The following is a 20,685-nucleotide window of genomic DNA, read 5'->3' on the forward strand; positions in this document are numbered from 1 at the left end:
CACTACTACTAGAACTCTGGCGTAACCCTGCTCGAGCTATATACACATCCTCCATCTCAATTTCTATACTTGGATCGACTCAGTATTATCAAGAAACAATGGTCTCGTTATCACTTGCAACCTTAATCATCTTTGCTTTCCTGTATCAGGGTAAGTTATATTATGTTGTGTTTGTGTTGAAGATTATGATATGATTGTTGAACGTAACAAAGAGTAACAGAAAATCATTTAAACAATATTCACCATTATAAACCATTATTATTTCACTGTTATGCCATTTTGTAAATCCTGCTTGTCAATTGACTAATGTAACTCAAACTATTCTAAGCTAATGATGTCTCAATTTAAAGCATTCACAGCCCGGATTCACAGTGCTTTCGGATTGTCAGTAATTATCATGTCATATTCAAAATATTGTTTGTAGCCTGAGGTCTTTACGTGACCAGGCCGGCTGCATGAGCTAGAGACGACACGCGCCAGTTGGACTACAGGCCTATTATTATTACATGTATTATGAATATAGTATAATAATAATATACAAATATACACTGCCTTGAGAGGTTCTGGTTAAAACTATGCGCAAGAGGTGACTCCAATAGTACTATTTGCTGAGGGGCGCAGCCCCGAAGCAAATGGTACTTTTGTAGTCACCGAGGCCCATAGTTTAACCAGTACTTCGAATAGAAGGCATGGTATATTTGTTTTATATCCTGCATCAAAAATTTATTTATTTTAAAAAAAAAATTAAAAATAATTTTTTGGAAGAAAAAAATTTAAAACAAAAAAAATGTCAATTTTGATCTAAAAAGATTTAAAATATTTTATTTTCATTAAATTAAGATTTGAAAAAAAAATTCACATTTGTTTTTCAACTCCCAAATAGTAAACCAAAATAGTACTCTCATATAGTCATGTGACAAGCTCTCAACCAATCAAAAGCCAATAAATTTTTGATGCAGGATATAATAATAATTATTATTATTTATATTTTGCATCTCCTGTAAAGAGACAGGATGAATAGTAAATGAGTTCAATCATTATTTTAGACTATGTGTGCTTTACTGATATTTGCAATGTTTCCGAAACTTTCAACTCGATGACGATCGTCTTCATTTTCTGGAGGCATGTCACCCCTAAATCGCCGCACTTTTAGTGTAATAGATCGGTTATATATATTATTGACAATTTACATGTTTATGCACGATTCATCATGATTATCCGTGGTGTATTCACATTACCATATTAAATCGTGCCTCCATAACTTACCTGTTTTGCCAAATACCAAATTATTGACTTCATCCATCGGAGGATAGTGCGCCTTTTAATGAGTTTAATTAAACAGAAATTGGCGCCATAATACTGTGAATAATCATCATCCTCATAATCTTTTTTTTTCTTTAATAAAATCATCTTTATTCAATATTGCTTTCGACTTTGCAAAACATAATCCTCATAATCTTATATCATATACAATTATTACTCGTTTGTTTATTAACTATATACTGATCACAAGATGTCTCCTGGCCCCTCTTTGATATCATCTGCATTCATAAATATTCAGTTTTAGCGGTTGACTATAACTCAAGAGAAGAACCCCATCCCTCTCCATGCACCCCCACTTCCCGACATTTCGTCACTGTCTTTTTTGTGCGTAATCTTGCCATAAAATGATTTATTTTTATGTTTGTATTAAATTCGCTGATGGTATATAAATATATATAGATATCATATACATGCATGTTTATATATGAAATTTGTCAATGTGAATATATAATCAGCATGATTTTATGAGTAACGAGAATAATATTCTTTATCCTCCAAATTATATTTTCGGAAATGTTTGCTTTTTCTATACGAACCTACTGAACCTACACGGATGGACATAATTGTTCTTGAAAGAACTTACGGTAGAGAATAAAGTCTTAAACAGCTATAGTCCGCTCAAATTCCAAAATCAAAATAGTTATTCAACTGCTGGTTTGCATGGAGTGTATACATTCCACTATGATTCAGCTATTACTGGTTTCCACAATGAAGTCAACCCTAATATTGTTAAATCCTAAACATCAAGTGAATATGCAAAAACTAACTGCTTTCGAGCTATAGAGTATGCACTCTAAAAAAAATAGTTTTAAAATTCTTGCCAAAGACAGGGAACCAGACTCGACTAGCACTTGTGCTAACTTCTGGTACCCCCTTTAACAACAAAAGTGTACATATAATATTTTATTCCATTTACATACGACATACTTTGTAAAACAATATTTATATTATTCATGTGTTATGTTATCGATCTTGTGTTATATTGTTATATTTTATGTAATCATGCTTGCCAGTGATACATTATGTTTTACTTGTTATTATTTTTTTTGTTAATAAACTCAAACTCAAACTCTTTCCTTTTTTCTTGTTAAATTATTCGATAATTATGTCGGATATGATGATGATAACGATTAAATTTTAGTCTCGAAAATGTAATAACCAAAACAAAAATCAAAGTATATTGTAATGTATAAGTCTGCAGCCATTTGCATTTTTACAAAGGATGCATTATTCACATAATTGTTCAATTTTCACCTTTTATGATGAATAACATTGTCACGAGACCCTCTAATTCGACCTTCTTTTAGCCGTGAATACATGTACAAACCTTGGGAAACTTTTTTTTCTTTGCCTAGAAACTGATGTGATCCCCAACTCAAGAATGTCCCAGGTTCGACCTCTGACCTTGTGTCCTGCATCCTAGATCACGCGATCTCACAGTAGTACCCCTGTTGTGTGTTAGGTCCATATCTTTATACCGAGAAAAAAAGCAGGTGGAAAATCATCAGCTTTCAACATTTCCAACAAAGAATTAAAGAATTTCCGTTTTCTGACGAACACGGCTGGCGAAATGCCAACCTCAATTTACATCAGTACATTGACTTAATACAAAGTACATGTAGTCCATCTCATTCAAGGGCATCGTGTGATTCCATTACAGATGTGTTTTTTTCTTTCTGATGCGTGGGCGGGCCCTGTAGGGCGCTATGTGAACTTGAACATTGTAAATATTGAGGAATATAAAGAACGATATATAATATTATTGCTTATATATTAGAAATTGCTTCATTATACGGAGAGAGGCTTTAAACTAACGTCCTAACGTAATGAACTGATCGCAACTAATATTCAACCACTTCATCATTTCCTTCCTAACGAATTCTTTAAAATAACAAGCCGAATAACAATACATTTACTGACATTGTTAATTGCACAACACAACGCCACTAGGCATCGTCGGTCCAACAGTAAAAGTGTTAATTAAGAGAGGACCAGTAACTACGCTCTCTCGCATTGCCTGGCGGAAATCATCAAATGACGATTGAAACGCCATTAATCGAAACAACAACAACAACATTATTTCAAATTGACAAACTTTTAATCGTATTTACATCCTCCTCGGAACTCGTTATCGTACAACTCATCTTTATCTACCCGAAAAAATAATGGCCCCGCAGGACGTCCTCTGTCAGAAGAAGAGAAATACACGTTCTTGGATCCTTCTCAGCTGAGAAAAGGCAGGGTCACAAATACGTTTAACATCCACCATAACAGAAACGAATATAGGGTAACAAATACTTTAAAAAATACGTACAACAAATAACAGGAAACAAAAAGAACGAAAATGAGAACAAGAATTGTAAGGATTTACTAGTATATGCCTATACACTGGTGTCATGAAAGTTTAATTAAGAATAGGAAAAGTACTTGGTTTTAAGTTATATTTAGCTTTTTATCTTTAAGAAAGTGATGTGATTCCAAATTGCAATGTATAATTCATTTCAGTATGTTGTAAACTATTTTCATAGGTATTGTTTAATGTTATTGTATGTGTTAAACTGTTGTATATTCAACTTGCTTTTTATTTATGTGCAATGGACCTTGTGGCAGATTAGCCTTGTGCTAAACAAGTTATCCAATAAAGTCTACTACTACTACTACTACTACAAACTTAACTGACCAGTAATAATATCATAAGGCTAATATCTAGATTATTTTATACTTGACTGAGGTCAGTAGGATAATAGATGCTGTATTGTAAAGCACTTACACATCTAAATCCTCCGATATAATATCTCGAATTGTCTTGGCTGCATGCATGTAGCCTATAATTGCGATGTTAAGAAACATTCTGAGTTCTGACCATGTTAAAGAGTGGCCTGCATTAATATTTTGCTAAATTGCTGAATTGTTTTGTCATAATTATTATTGATTGATTGGTTTTACTGGTCGAGTATAATTAGTAGTACATAATTATTACGAAATATTAGTAGAGTAAGACACACACACACAAAAAGAAACTTCTTCACAGGATAGCACATGCATGAATTGAAGCTAATACTGTGGTCATAATAATATTATCGTTAGCCTCCGTGATGACTAGATTAAACGAGCCTGTTCATCGAAAGGGATGGTGGGCTATAGCGTATTCCGTCTCGTTTTCTATCAAATGTTTTACTTTGTTGTTGTTGTTGTTGTTATCTCTACTTTTAGTCGATGCCGCCCCTACCAAGGAAAAGCGTTCCCTATGGGAGCTCGACACAGTAATTAGCTGCTACACTGGTAGGAGTGGATTTGACTTCAATGGCTATGGGTGCTGGTGTGGACTCGGGGGCAGCGGAAAGCCAGTAGATGACGTAGACAGGTGGGTCTTACAGTTTACTTTACCTTCTTTCTTTCTCTCTCTCTCTCTCTCTCTCTCTCTCTCCCTCTCCCCCCTCTCCCCCTTCTCTCTCTCTCTCTCTCTCTCTCTCTCTATCTTAATTTTAGATTACGTATTGATTTAGCATTTATTCAGAGGGCTGAGAGGGGATACGAACGAAATTCCCAAACCCACAATATAATATACTTAATTCTTCCACTCGAAGTGTACACTCGATATAATACCAGCATGACAAAATAATCAAGAATGCTTTAATTTGTGTCGTATTTGCATCCAAGCAAAAGGTGGACTCTCTCTTTATGCCTACTAAAGAGGCTTATCATAAAACATTGTACTAAACGAATGCTACACTCTGATATCAATAGCATTACCCAAAGATGTTTGTATTGGATACGATATGATATAATATCAGATAACGTAATACAATATGATATACTTGTAATACAATATCATTTCATATCATATTGTATCATATCATTATATCATATCATATTTTAAGGTTTACCTTAAGATTTTTTTTTCGAGGCCGACATCCTTGTCAAGTTTTGCTTATGATTGCGGTCTCCTGCACTTTTCCAACAGAATAGTTCGGATAATACTTTAAATTTATGATAATATGTTATGGAAATATTAAGTTTCGTTATTATATGTACATATATTATGTTTAAAAAAAAACATTTTGACATGAAGAAATTATTGTTTGTTTATGTTGTATTATACCTTACATTTATATGTTCTTTGTTATTCAGTTGTATTTTATTTGGAAAAAATGCAGAAATAAAAATCAAATCAAAATATTATACAAAAAGATTCGAACTGCTGTATGGATGTGAGGTGCATGATTTGATTATGTCTATTATAATTATATAGGTGTTGTATGGAGCATGATAATTGCTACCAGACTGTAGAAGATGATCATTGTGGACTATACTTCTCTTCGTATCAGTATACGAAACAAGGCTGTGCATCAGGAAATGGCAACATTGTCTGTGGTACGTAAAATCCTCTTCCATCCAGTTTATCTTAGTTATAATCTGTTTCCTCTCATTCAAACTTTTCTCTTTACCCATCTCTACTTGCTCCTCTACTTTACCCGTCTGTTCCTTCTCTCCATTCCTCCCTTAAAGAGAAGGTTGAGTTCTGGGAAGAGGTGAAAAATAATTTGTGAGCATTACTCATTCTTATTATGCAAGTGTGGAAGAACATCAGTTAAGACATGTTCCCTGAAAAACATGGCTCTTCAAATGCCTTCATATTCTAAATATGCATGTAACATCGTAAAAATCGGGGGCCGGCTTTTTACGCCACGTGTTCGTGTAGTCCCATATACATCTTTCTGTGCAAATGTTTGTAACTTTACCAAGACTTGGCCACATTTCTTATCATTTTGATGATTCCAGAACCTTGCAATACACACAAATTCTTATATGCTAGATGATCAACCTTTTCTGGTCGGTTCCACACCGTTTCTTTCACAATGCAATCGCATGACCAGAACTCAACTTCATCTTTAAAGATAAACTTGAGTTCTGGTAAAAATTAAAGAAAATGAATTCTCACAGAATCAAACGAAACTTACACTGAATATTCAAGATTACATGTGCCAAACAATTTTGGAAGAAAATGTATACTGGCGGAGTAATGAGCATAGAAAGATAAGGATATCAAGGTATAGCCCCGACACCATTTGTGTAGTCCATCGCAACAAACTGGCTCTAAAATTCATCACCTGTTAACAAAAATAAATTGTGATAATATTGTCAAAACTCGCTTCGCATCTCTCTCGCTCGGAAAAAAGGGAATAAAATCTCATTTTAGAGACGCGTCAGTACGTTTGATGATATTCCGCTATTTTGTATCGACGACCCTAACAATGGTAGGTAGTGAGAGGGGTGTGGGACTAACAATTAGTCCCAGAGATTTAAGATTATCGGCAAGGCATTTAATATATGCCGTAAAGTCATTCATAATGTTCTCTTGCAGAACTTTATAATGAGGTGGAGATAGGTTTAGTGGCGAGAATTATCACTACATATATAGCAAAATAGCATTTAACTGAAATATTACAATTTATTTTTTTGTTTGATGGCCAGCTGGATCATTGAGTGACCCATCTACCGAGTGTGCCTTCAGACTGTGTGAGTGTGATCGTCTCCTGGCTTCATGTCTGCGTCGTAACAGAGACTCCTATAATACTGTCTTTGCTAACTTTGAGAAGAGGTTTTGCGATGCCCGCCTCGCCCAGGCTGTCGTCAGCTACCACGTCGATACGTCTTCGAATTCATCGACCGCAGTGGTAGGCGGCGACGAGAGAGGCGCTTATCAACAGGTAGCACAGAGACCTTAAATTATCATGCTAATTAGTGGTCTGTGTAGAGAGAAATCTTGGTCTCAAAAAATGCTTATTTGGAGCTCTAGTTGAATAAAGACAACAACCTACTCATCTCACCTGAAAGAGAGCTTTTTGCAAAAAACAATTTTACGTTTAAATTAGTCAAAAATTAAAACAAAAGAAAACCGGACAAAAAATAACACATTTTTGCGTAAACTTCGTTTGCATTGCATAAAGAGTAGCGACTTTCATGCATGGGAAGTAATGAAAGTCTCATTATAGATGATAATACAAGACGTGAAGAACGGATTGTTTGCTTTTCTTTTTAAACCGTCTCCCACCTATGCCAATGTTCAGGCTTTTATACATCAAGCATACACATGCTTTCTTAGCAGTCAGGTATAATGGTCATCAATCATCAAAGATGTAATCAATTCTCTATTGTATGCTTTTCATTGTATAGTATGGATAGGGCTCCAACATACCATGAGCTTGTAAATGGTGTACATAATTTGAATTAGCGAAGTCAACTAACCGGGGGAGGGGGGGGGGCAGGGGACAATAACGTCCATTAGTATGTCCAGAGATTTCACTTTTCGTTTTGCATGTAAATAATGTAAATAGATTTAGCGTATATAACAAACCAAAGGGGGCAGGGGATAAGACCACCTATGTATTCAGAGATGTTGTCATTCCCAACTCAATAAGAAAAAGCTGGCTATATATTCATTAATGCAGTTAGTAACAAACTAATATCATGTGGATACACAACATGAGTTCAACGACATATAATATAAGATTATTATCCTAAACACGAACTTACGGCTGACGTTATAAAACAATTATTAGGTAATCTGATAGTACATATCGAGGTACTATTAATATTCAATCCCAGGGTGAAAATATGATGCTTTATGTCGAGAAAAAAAAAGAACGACAATTGCCAGCATGTCGGACACTTGCCATCGTTTGTATATCATATTCTGTAACTCATGTGAAAGTATTACATCTTATTCCATTGTATTATAGCTCATAATAAGCAGTAATTACGATATTGACAGATGACTGCAAATATTATAATGAATGTTACATCTGGTGCATAGTCTTTCTCTTGGCAACAAAAATCTACTTTGATTGATAAAAGTTTTTAGATTTTTAGATTTCGAGTTTTTAATTAAATAACGTAATTTGGGAATCTGTGAAAATCTTTTCAAACAAATACACACCCCGTGATAAAAATAAACTGTTTGTCGGCTGATTTCAAATATGTGTTGTGTCCAAAGTAACCTGTAGAGAATTTTCTGTAGAAGTTGTCGAATTTGAAGAGAGAGAGAGAGAGAGAGGGGATAGAGAGAAAGAGGAAGAGAGGGGGAGAGTTAGAGAGAGATTGTGTGCGTGTCATGTGTGTTTGCATAATGCGGAGAAATAGAGTGCCTGAGAAAGAGAGATTGAAGAAGGGAAGGGTGCGTATGATTGTGTGTGATAGAGAGAGAGGAAGAGAGGGAGAGAGAAAGAGAGAATAAACAAAAGAGAGGGATCGAGACAAAATTTATAAAAAATAGAAAGAGAGTCTGAGGAAACTATACTACTCTTCTGGCAGCTGTTTAATGTGGCAATATGCTATACGCATGCGCCATTGTGCTTTCCATTGTTACGTACCCATACGTCATAATGTTATCTATGCACCAATTTATCGCATGCACTTGGTGTTGCCGGTCTTCTTTCTTTATCGAAATGTTTTTTATAGTCTCGGGTATACTTGGCAAACTTTATAAACATTAAAACAAAATTGAAAAACACCCTCTATTATTATTATTCTGATAGGCCATTAAAAAAATAAACATTTAGCGTCCCCGCCCGCTTCCTTTTTGGGGGCCGCCCCCCATTTAAAAAAAAAAAAAAAAAAAAAATTTGGATTTCTTATTTTAATAGAAAAAAGAAACATGAAAAACACTGCTAAAATGGATCTATTTCTGATTAAAAAAAAACAAAAAAAACAAAAAAAATGTCGGCGGTCATCCTAAAAAATAGCCCGACTGACAGGGAAAATGTACCGAGCGGGCATTTCGAGCGGCCATTTTGAAAGAAAAAAAAGAAAAAAAGAAAGAAAGGGGCCTCCTCCTCCTTCCTATTTTTCCAAAAAACAGGACGCTAAACATGTTGTTTTTCTATTTGGCCATACTTGAATTCAGCTTAGAACCAGCTATTCTGTCATGTTGTATTTCCACTTCCAATAAACACAGGGATACGGTCTAAATGATGTTGTTATTATTTATTGTACAAGTATTATTATTATTAATTCGGCAAAGACAAAGAAAATCAGTGAATACATAACAAGAATACATTTTGAAGAGAGTCACATGGATACCGGGAAAAGAGAAAGATTAACTTAATAACTTTAAACCGTAGGTCTTCTTTTCCAATCCATGTGACTTTACAGAAATGGTAAGAATAAAATGGTGAGGTATAACAATTTTTTAATCACTGTGCGATCAACAATAAGCATTGACTAAAGATTAAAAAAACAACAACAACATAGAAATACTTTTAAAAAAAACTTAAAACCTCCTCACCACCCCCCCCCCCCCCCAACCACCAAAAAAAGAAAGGGGAAATGCCGCTTTGTGATGCATCCAATTCGGCTGCGACGTAGACTAGCACAGTGGGCGGATCTTGCCAAAGTGCGCATTCATTCATATGCAAATGAGCACTATGGCAACCGTAGCAAGCTTGACCCCAAGTTTGTAAACATGTGGATCATCGCTACCAAATCCACCTGTTCGATCGCGTACTTCATAATATGCTCAGTCCCCGCGATCGGTATATATATATATATATATATTTGAAATAATACTTTAGAATTGAAATGGGACGTTTTATATGAAAGCATATTCAAAGATTTAATCGTGTGCAGTATCATCACAAAGGCTCGACATTTGGTGTGGTTTTGTCTTTTTTAACTGAGTAAGGTGAGGATATGTCTGCTTCCGTGAAGTCCTTCCAAGGCGCGCCTTTCGGCACACAGAAAGCCAGGTAAGAACTATATACACTTATGATTTAATTTCCCCCAGGCTTCATGCATCTAGATAGACGTGTACATTTTAAGATGAAAAGGAAAAGTTTAGGTCTATAATGTTCATTTACTGGGTGATCATTGAGAGAAACATCCCTGAGCATTTTACGCCTTTTGAATTTTGTCTTTTTTTTTATTTTGGTCTCGGCAAATATAATTTTTTAAATATATTTTAAATTAAAAAAAAAAAAAAAAAAATTATAATAGAACTGGATATCCATTTTTGGTCTCGCAACTCTCCAATATCAAATCTACAGATGCTTATTGTGACGAAAGTATTTTCTTAAATTATGCTTCAAGAGGGTTTCTGTCCTACAATTTACATCTTCATTTTATTCATGGTTCTATATATAGGAGGGTTAATTTTCTCAAAAGGGGTTTAAAGAATCGATGATGGGGTCATTTATTAATGAGACCTTAAGCAATCTTAATTCACACCCCTTATTCTTAATGAAAGCCAGCCATACGAGAGTATTATTGATTTGATTTATTCCAATAGAGATAACAACCTTATGAAAGGTACATAATAAAAGGAATTATGACTTTATCTTGGTTCTTGGTTGGTTGGTCCTCCAAAATACTCGAGTTTTAACTGGACGAGTATTTTGGAGGACCAACCAACCAAGAACCAAGATAAAGTCATAATTCCTTTTATTATATTCCTTTCATAAGGTTGTTATCTCTATATATTAAAAGGAATTGTGACTTTATGTTTGATTTTTGTAATATTTTTGTTCTAGGTTTGATGTATCTGGCGTACATCCACAGAGTAAAATGCCTGGTACCTACACACAGGTCTGGTATGATAAGAAGTCTATGCACAATCTGGTAAGTTTTATTCATTGACTCATTTCTCTACGATAAATAATTTAAATGACATAAACAGTCGTGTTTGTCAACTCAAGGTTTGATCATATCAATACCAATAATACGTTTTCTTCAATTAGCTTTGAAAGTGAAAATAGATCCAAAAAGTGTGGTTCTTTGGCAAGATAAATCCGTTTCAAATTTTCTCCTATGAATATACATTCATTCATGCAATTTCCTCATTTGAGTCGATAAGTTGATTATATTTAATCAATGAACAAATTTAATAACTATTTCAACCATTTTTAATAGTAGCACATCAGTTTAAGAAAGATGTTTCCTTCCATTTTGCAGTTTTACTTCAGTTTGCCTTAACCAAACTTAAATTTGTTTTTCCTATGATTTCAGAAAAGGAAGTTAGGTCCCGGAGTGTATGCAGTAGAAGTAGGAAGTTTTAATGCCAACGAGGTAGCAAGGAAAGCATCAGGTCCAGGATGGTCTAGAGCATATGAGACTGCTCGTATGGCAGCATTACCTCATCTACTTCACAAAGAACAGTGGGAAAAGAAACGTAGCATTGTAAGTCATAGGATTAATTGCTCTCTCTCTCTCTCTCTGTATCTCTCTTTCTCTCTATATATCCCTTCCTCCCTCCCTCCTCTCTCTCTCCCTACCTTCCTCCCTCTTACAAACCATAAGACACACATCATGTATGGTTTAATCACACACGCTTTTCAGCAGGAGATCTTTCACAATACTGCAGTGAGATTGTATAGCATCTCAATAAAACTTATGCATACATTAGAGCTGAGCTAAAATACTATCTGATTCAGCAGAACCGGGAATAACAATTATGCACGTTCAACTTCTCTCCCAGAATGTGATAGGAGGCCAGAATACTTAGGAATGGTTTATCCAAACTTCTTAGCAGTTGATTAGAAATGGATAGAAATTAATTAACCTGTTTAAAGCCACAAGATCATTAACCCATATACTGAAAAGCAGAGTTAATCATATTGTGTCCCAACAGACATTGTATTATAGTACGTGTACTAATCAAGTTTAATTAATCATATTTACAGACAAGGAATCTAGGCCCTGGATCTTACGACATCAAGGACTTCCTTCATACTATGTCTGATAAACCAGGTAGTACAAGAGGTATATGTCAGACTAAAGCAAGGAGATTTAAACAAAAAATAACGGTAAGAATCAAAACATAGGTCCAGTTGCATAAAAATTACCACTGATGGTGCATTTGCCATCAATATTATCACCATGGCAACATCATTCAATAGCCAATGATATCAAGGTTTCTTTGGAAGTTACAATTAATGGCCCAGTTACCATTAATGATAATGATAAGTTTTATGCAGCGGAGCACAACTTGGTATAAAGCCAGAAATGTAATATGTGAAGAGATGTAAATATGTTTTATGTGAAAGCGCAGAACAAGACTTGCCAAGACTGAACAAGCCATCTACTTAGAAAAAGTTTGGTTTCATGTAGCGTCATGATTTTTGTAGTTCTCTATTACCTAGATGGGGAACCGGGAAATACAGGTTATTACTGTAGAATGCTGTTTTTTTCTCTCGAAATTTCATGTATATTTTACCTGTTTTGGGGGGGTTGTCTTCATCATATTCCTAACACTGGATAAGGTATTTCATAATAACCTAAGATGTTCAAGCAATATTCTTGATCTTTCATACACGTAGGTGATTCTATATGTAAGTACAAATAACATGACTTGGCAAATTGAAATTGTATTTCATTTTGCTACATTTGCTTGTTGAAATACTATTTGTTCTTAATCACTTTAAGATTTAAATATATTTTTGATTTTCACCATTAAGGCATGATAACAATAATGACCCATCACATACATCTGTATGACGTTTGTCTGCATGCATGTACTATAACGACTATGTATTATATATGGTCTAATTGTAGACGGAAGTACCTGGGCCTGGCACATATGGAGAAGGTGGCATACCTCATGCAGCCATCGAGGCCAAGTCTAAAATTTCAGCTAGTACTGTAGGTCTTCTAGATGCTGGTTCTTCTACTCCGAGAAATCTACCTACAGTGGTATGTATATATCTGTCATTTACCTACAATAATATGATATATTAAAATTCACTACATTTATTAGTCAAGTCCCAAATATTTACATTGCAACTTCCCTAATATGATATATGAAATAAGAAACAATATGTTAGCAAGTATCTTATTGGCTGATAAGGTGTCATATGACACTCGACAATTCGTTATATGTTCATGAGTGTACAAACATCCTTTTGCACTGTATAATGCGTACTGAAGTGAATTAGACTGCGCACCTCTCATTCATGTGTTAATAAAATATAGACATTTATGATCCTATCCTAAAATATTTACTTGAAAAGCCTGGCATGATTTTTTTTCTGAACTGATTCTTTGTTTCCTACCTGAACAGGGTTGTGAGCTTGGACCGGGTACATATAGTAACAAGAGCTTTACTGAGGAGCTGACCAGTAAGGTCACAAGCAACAGAGGGCCGTACGACCTCTTCACCGGAGAGAGAAATGCACCTATCAAAACAGGACATCTTGCCAAAGCTGTAAGTACCTTTATCTGCATCATTATCGAGAAACGTATTCATGGAAAGGGGAAGTTGACTATGTGTGAACTATCTTTAAAAACCCATCAATTACTGCTCAAAAAAGCACTCTAAATTATTTCTTCTAATATATCTTACAATATGAGGTTTTGATTGGTAAATTTGTCTGAGAGAACAAGCAAAGAAAAATAGTAGATTACTTCAAAAATCAAACTACAGTACATTTCACAAAACTGGAGGGAAAAGAATGAGCACAGCCCGATTGATGTTTGTGTCTGTATTTTATGTGTTCAAAGTACAAATACATTTCGACATGTTAATGCTCTTTTTATAAAAAAATCACAGGATGTTGTTGATGAAAGTAGCAATTGAGTGCCAGAGAAAGAGAGATGAAAGAGTAATGTGCAGACAGTCATATCTTGTCTTTCTGCAAATATGACAAGAACATGACTAAACAATATGATGGCAAAAACCTAGGTAGTGTGAAATAGAGAAGGGAGCAATTAAAGAGAACAGGGATGCCAGTTAGAATTGATCAGAGGGCCTAAAAATCACCTAGAATGAGCTATTTTGTACACAAAAAAGCCTAAACTATGGTCTGAAAATAACTTGCCAGGGCCTGAAAACTGGCATCCTTGAGAGAATCATCAAATATTGAGATATTGATTTTTGAATGAATCTGAAGAGAGTATAATTGTCGGCTGCAAGAAGGCAATTACTCCCATGGACAATACATGGCTCTTACAGTGTACAACCTACTTGTTGGCAGCTGATGACATACAGTAATAACAATTCTCATTGAATCTGACATGAAACATACGGTGAGAGATTGACTGATTTATAATCGTTGTTGTTACTGTTATAATTCTCATTGAAACTGACATGGAACATATAGTGAGAGATTGATTGATTTATAATCGTTGTTGTTATTGTTATAATTCTCATTGAAACTGACATGGAACATATAGTGAGAGATTGATTGATTTATAATCGTTGTTGTTATTGTTATAATTCTCATTGAAACTGACATGGAACATATAGTGAGAGATTGACTGATTTATAATCGTTGTTGTTATTGTTATAATTCTCATTGAAACTGACATGGAACATATAGTGAGAGATTGATTGATTTATAATCGTTGTTGTTACTGTTATGATTTTTATTTTAGGGTCACCATCTTCTTGGGCCTGGTCAGTACCAGCTGAATTCCTTCTCTGATAAATGGCAAGATGAACATAATTCATGGAAGGGCAAACTAAGCAAGATATCTCAATACCCGGAAAGACCGTCTGAACGCGTTTACTGCTCTACACTCAGCCAATGGCCAAGGAAAGGGGTGAGTTCAGACCGTCATTAAATCATGTTTGATTCTATCCACATATAATGTGTTAGGGAACTGAAGAGAAAAACAATCATACTCCTATCTTCAATTTGTAATACCTTTGTTGTCATATTAAAACCAGTGCCTTCATGACTTTGGATTCCATCAGATAATGTACATGTATATTCAACTTCATGTATGTTGCAGTAAAACCATTGACGGTTTGCAAGCAGAAATTTACAATACAAAAAATGATTACAAGTACTGTATCACCATAAAAAAAAAGATAAATGCATAAATTGACTGCAGAATTAAGTAGCAAGTCCCTATATTATACTAAGATTTCAAGTCACTCATCTTGTTGACATAACTTGCTGAGTCCTAGGACATAGGCTCAAATTGGAATATAGAAGTGAAATGCTGATGACACCCTGTAGATTCCAATCTGAGGGTACACATTGCACATGTCAATGATGACTCTATTCCTAATTTTGATATTAAACATGCATTTCTTTTGTAGCTAACAATCTAATAGAATTTATATTCAAAGCCAACATTTTATCTACTTTGAGCCATAAGGGTGTAGGTGATATCATCTGTTGGGTACGAGCCAGGAGGGTATTAACCTTGTCTTAAAACATTAGATCATTTATGATTTAACGCCCTTCTGTCTCACAGACAATGTACAGTGTATGATGTCTGCTGAATAATAGCTTAAAACCATTCAGGCTTTAAAACTAGGCCTTACAAAAAAGATGTTGTATTGCCCTTTGCGACCGACCAGAAAATCTTGAAATCTACGGTCAGCTTTTTAAAGCCTTTTTTTTTTTTTACCGTTTTTTTAGAGAAATAAAATATTAAAGCATTCAAAACTGAGAAATATCAGCCAAAAGAGGGAGAGAAAAAAAAAAGAAAAGATTTCTGACGGACCGACCCATGTTTTGGAAGTGCAATACGAATCCAATAAGAATCCAATATTATTATTATTATTAATACAACATCTTTCTTTTTTTAGGCACTATAGTAAGATGATGATGAATGAGTGCCCTGAGCAAATTACGTTATAGGAATGTTTATTAATACATTTATTGTATATTTTCTACAGGCTGATCCTGCCCCTGGTAACTACACACCTAGAGAACTATCTAAACCTCAGGGTAAAAATCTACCACCTTTCATATCATCAGCTGAACGATTTGATAAACGAGCGAGGAAGTTCTTCACGGGACAAACGGTAAGATCATCTCTTTATTATGATGCACATTTGTTTTTGTTCTTATCTAGCAGAGTTACTTCAAAGTATGTTGGTATATGGTACCTTGTCTTGTTACCTTTTGCTAAATGTTCCATAAATAGCTGATGGTAGATAACAAAGATAAATTTTAAGCTGTCATAACAAGAAAATAAAATTCAATATAAATCTTTATCAAATAAGAAAATTAAACTAACAACACCCCCTCCAAAGTAAAACAAAATATAAACAAACAAAAGGGGGGAGCATGGTATTGGTTCATTGAATGACAACAAATTTTATCAGATCTATTCAAGTGTATTAATTATCATTTATAATGATTGTTTTCACATCCAATTGTAGAACCCTGTTGGTCCTATTCAAGATCTATTCAAGTTTATTGATTATCATTTATAATGATTGTTTTCACATCCAATTGTAGAACCCTGTTGGCCCTGGACGATACAATGTTCAGCATTGGCATGAAGCCCAGCACCAGAACGGTCATGATAGTGTCTTCAACTCTAAGGTCAAGAGAGAAAGGACGAGCAGGGATAACATGATGCAGTAAGTTTGAAGTAGTCTATTTGTAATTAAAGGTAAAGACCAGTTTTGGAAACGCCCCCCTCTCAACAAATTGAATGGAAGCTCTTATCACCAATCATGTGGAAGAATATGTTTCAACTAATACGTGATGATACAAATTTTGCCGGGAAACCGCCTAATAATTGATATATTGGGTAAATTGTTATATCTATCCGGACTGGATAGATATAGGGTAGTCACATATACATCTTTCTGTGTACAGTGCTTGTAACTTTACCAAGACTGGGACAAATTTCTTATCATTTTGATGATTCCAGAACCTTGCAGTACACACCGATACTTATATGCTAGATGATCAACCTTTTCTGATCGATTCCACAATGTTTCTTTCACGATGCAATCGCATGACTAGAACTGGTCTTTACCTTTAAAACTGGCTTTACGAAATTTGCAGGACAATGCTGCACATTTAGTTTGTCCTATATGTGCCTATAACGCAGAATAAAATTAAGTGCAGAACAAGATCTTTAGCACAAGTCAAACCTCTCAACACAAAGTGCAGTATACCCTTATTTAACAAAAAAGATTCATCATTGATATTTTGGGTCAGCTCATGCAGTACCTTTCATGCAAAACTTTTATTTATGTTCATTGTTAAACCTTATTGATAAAGATGGAATAACAAAATGAAGGTTTCACAATTTCCCCAAACATGTGGAGCAATGCGGGTAGCACTTTGTAACTGCAAGGAAAAAATGCTTTATCAAATACTTATTGGATTGCGCAAGTGACAAATTCCTCGAAGCCTCCTCCTAAAAATCATATATGTAAAATCACTGTTCTATTTTTCTCTCTGCTGTGAAGTCATAATATATATATTATGGTTTGGTATTTGAATTGTTTCTCAATTTTGTTTCTTTTTGTTTCTTTTTCTCCATAGGGAGAGAATACAAGGAGTGAACACAGTTGAGATGAAAAGTCAAAGTCAGAGTGCAGACTATGTCAGAGCAAGAAGAACCATCTATGCACAGCAAACGTAGAACCAAACATATGTATGTAGTTTTAAACTAGAGTAAAATGAAATAAAAGTGGAACAGGTAGACATTTGTTAGCTGGTGTATTTTTGTTTGTTTAATGCGATGTACGTGTACAGGACAGATAACCCATGCAATGTTACTATACTGCTTCTTTCACAAGGATAGACACACTTCCATATACCACTGCTTCGTGTATTTGATAAAATGGATTTTGTTTGTCAATCCATCGTATTTATGTGGATATAGGCGAATAAAGAATTATATGTACAGTACTTCCAGTCTACATAATACCACAATTGTCTTCTGTACATAAATGTACCTACCTGCCACATGGTGAAAAGATAAAATGGTAGAATTATTTTTCAAAATTCTATATTATGATTGTCATGGTATATTTGTGTGTGATTTTGCAAAGAATATAGTTTATAACAACTGTACCTTGCCATATGAATGCATTTACTAAAATCATGTATATTGGTTGAATTGCTGACAGTGTTGATAACTGTATTGCTTTCATGATGAAACTTGCTTTCAAAAACAACTTTAAATTCTTGTTGGGGTGATAATGTTGATTCAGTGTCTGCTCCGACTACTATGTAGTTTGTTACGAGGCACTTTGGGAAAAGTGTTCATGAATTTGGATTTATTTTGAAATTAATTTATTGCATTCCCAATTTCCAATTCTATAGATTCTAGCTCTACCTATGTGATATGTTGAGAATGATAAATTTTTGACTGATGATGATGGTATTGATTTTATTTCAAATATTTGCCTCATTTGCCTGAATTACTCAACTTTTGACCCGGTAAAGTAAAAGTAATTGATGCTTGATCAGAAATCGATCACAAATTAACAGATGTATGCTTGACTAAAAGTACAGGGATAGTATAAAAATACTGTCATGTTACGGTAAACACTGTATATTAATTGTCATAACAATTCTGAAATAGGATAATAATTCATTGGTAATTGTCTCTGCATATGTTGTAGCTGGCAGTGTAGATGCACAGTTCAGAAAGACAATTTGCACACTCAAGCACCATTTATAAATATTCCTTTCATGTGATTTCAATTTGTTATGACAAGTAACGTAAAAGATGACATCCTTTTGAAGACCACCCAAGGGTCTTGTTCGATTGAAAGGTTGAAAAAATAATGATAGATACAGTTCATACTTTATATTGTGCAGCTAGACCCCAGGGGGGATTCTCGAGATGACAAAACATTTATTTATAGATAGATCCTGGTATTGTTATGCTGCTAATAGAGGTAAATGTTCATTGCTGACTACATGCAATATGATCAACTATCGGAAGCTAGAGATGTATAGAGAAGCCACCAGTACGCAACACAATAGTCTTTTATAGTTCCAAAGATTTTGCTTTTTTACTCATGTGTGGTCTGAAATAAGCATGCATTTCCTTTAGTTATACCAGTATCTACGTTTCTATTATGTTCTATAGATCGAATTTTAGAATTTCAATTAAATCGTGTCTTTCATCTAATAGTATATGTATTAATAAAGGCGATCTCTTATGGTAATGGCATCACATGTTGATATTTCATGTAGTGTATCAAAAATGCATGCTAGTACTAGATGTACATATGAAATAACTTTTGATAGTATATATGTTTGTAACTTAATTAAGAAATCATGAAATGTTCTGCATGCGCTGTATTAAATCTATGCACAATGTACATATGGGAATGTCATCTTTACACTGGCAATATGTTGAGATGGAAATAAATACACATAAAGTTATAATATCATTTTGACAAATCTTTTATTTGCATTATTATTTACAATTTTTTTTTTTTTCAGTTGCTGTACATACCCCTTTTTTGTAAATTGTCATTCCTACAATTTCAACATGTCCTGACCAACTACAGGTATGACTTCATTAAAACCATTCTTTTTATTTCATAAAAGAACAAAATATTTTAAAAATATGAGCAGCATTATAACAATGCTACAATACTTTAATAATTTAATCTTGTTTGTACATAAGGTATCATATCGTCCCTATTTTTACGAAGTGACGGTAGTGAGGAAAATCGTAACGCAAAGTGAATGCAATTTTTGTTCACTACCGTCACTTCGTGAAAACAGCGACGATATTATAAACCAAGATTTAACCATGATATGACAATCAAGTACTCTAAAGTGCCTTCTTTTTTAGAGCACTACTCAAAATATATAATCGATAACAAATTGTTATAGGTCCTCTAAAAAGAAAAAACTCTCCCAAGTCTAGTTAGACTGTGTGTTGGAATAAATAACAATAATAATAATAATAGTCACATTTGTATAGCACTTAATACTATGTTTTTACGCACTTTACATTGTAATCATTATTACCCTGGTCATTGGATTCAATTGCCAATGTGAACATGAAAGTGCACATTCTCCGCTCCCTGGCGAGTACGCCGGCCAGGCGCCGGTTTACAAGCCACACATGCCAATTCAACCACATAACGTTCGGATATATCCACTAGACCACAACACCACTACAAATGGGAATAGTCTAGCACTACATCACAATGATATCACCAATTCAGCTTATTTGAGGTTCCAATATGTATACCGATTACAACTTTTTTAAATTCATCTTTTTGGGGGTCAGATTTTGCTCAAACTTTTACCAGTGTGCTTCTCTGATTTTTCTGCTTTCTACTAGTTGATTAGTTTGATATTAAGGTTATAATTCTCTTAAATGTTTTGCTAAAGGACTTGTACAAGTATGTTAGTGTTATGACAATGGTTCAAACCATAAGTCATGTGATCCACAGTCTGCTAAATTCTCCACTAGATCACAACACTTCTTCATTCATCATTCAAATATTTTTAATGAAATAAGTATGGAAAATGAATGAATATCAAGACTCTGTACCTACTCTGTATACACTAGTGTCCTTTGGCAAGACATTAATCGACACTCGCCACTCTCCACCCAGGTGTTAAATGGGAACCGGTAGGAAGGAATTCCTTAAATGCTGTGAGCGTCGAAATCGGCAGCCTAGCATAGCCG

At 34.5% G+C, this 20,685-nt stretch overlaps 2 protein-coding genes across 2 annotated transcripts; both read left to right on the forward strand.

Annotated features, from left to right (window-relative positions):
• Positions 1-7,205, forward strand: LOC100893270 (acidic phospholipase A2 BpirPLA2-I). Its single transcript, XM_003729276.3, has 4 exons — positions 1-150; positions 4,537-4,687; positions 5,576-5,697; positions 6,799-7,205. The coding sequence occupies exons 1-4, from the start codon at positions 99-101 to the stop codon at positions 7,050-7,052; spliced, it is 579 nt and encodes a 192-aa protein (XP_003729324.1). The 5' UTR covers positions 1-98; the 3' UTR covers positions 7,053-7,205.
• Positions 7,206-9,829: 2,624 nt separating this feature from the next.
• On the forward strand, positions 9,830-17,718 carry LOC100893195 (lymphocyte expansion molecule). Its single transcript, XM_030996549.1, has 10 exons — positions 9,830-10,070; positions 10,851-10,938; positions 11,326-11,496; positions 12,000-12,122; positions 12,871-13,008; positions 13,376-13,519; positions 14,689-14,856; positions 15,947-16,075; positions 16,515-16,639; positions 17,559-17,718. Exons 1-10 carry the CDS (start codon positions 10,015-10,017, stop codon positions 17,656-17,658), a joined length of 1,242 nt encoding a protein of 413 aa, XP_030852409.1. The 5' UTR covers positions 9,830-10,014; the 3' UTR covers positions 17,659-17,718.
• Positions 17,719-20,685: the final 2,967 nt, after the last annotated feature.

This window comes from Strongylocentrotus purpuratus, unplaced genomic scaffold (genome assembly GCF_000002235.5).
Source record: "Strongylocentrotus purpuratus isolate Spur 01 unplaced genomic scaffold, Spur_5.0 spur5_scaffold_3, whole genome shotgun sequence".
NCBI classification, from domain to species: Eukaryota; Metazoa; Echinodermata; class Echinoidea; order Camarodonta; family Strongylocentrotidae; genus Strongylocentrotus; species Strongylocentrotus purpuratus.

What these genes read in the sequence shown, in the direction of transcription:
- LOC100893195 (XM_030996549.1), top strand. Translation starts at nt 10,015, where the DNA reads ATGTCTGCTTCCGTGAAGTCCTTCCAAGGCGCGCCTTTCGGCACACAG. An exon ending in CAGGACATCTTGCCAAAGCT is followed by an intron (nt 13,520 to 14,688) that starts GTAAGTACCTTT and finishes TTTTTATTTTAG; the next exon opens with GGTCACCATCTTCTTGGGCC. An exon ending in AGCAGGGATAACATGATGCA is followed by an intron (nt 16,640 to 17,558) that starts GTAAGTTTGAAG and finishes TTTTCTCCATAG; the next exon opens with GGAGAGAATACAAGGAGTGA.
- LOC100893270 (XM_003729276.3), top strand. Translation starts at nt 99, where the DNA reads ATGGTCTCGTTATCACTTGCAACCTTAATCATCTTTGCTTTCCTGTAT. An exon ending in CTTTGCTTTCCTGTATCAGG is followed by an intron (nt 151 to 4,536) that starts GTAAGTTATATT and finishes CTCTACTTTTAG; the next exon opens with TCGATGCCGCCCCTACCAAG. An exon ending in CCAGTAGATGACGTAGACAG is followed by an intron (nt 4,688 to 5,575) that starts GTGGGTCTTACA and finishes ATAATTATATAG; the next exon opens with GTGTTGTATGGAGCATGATA.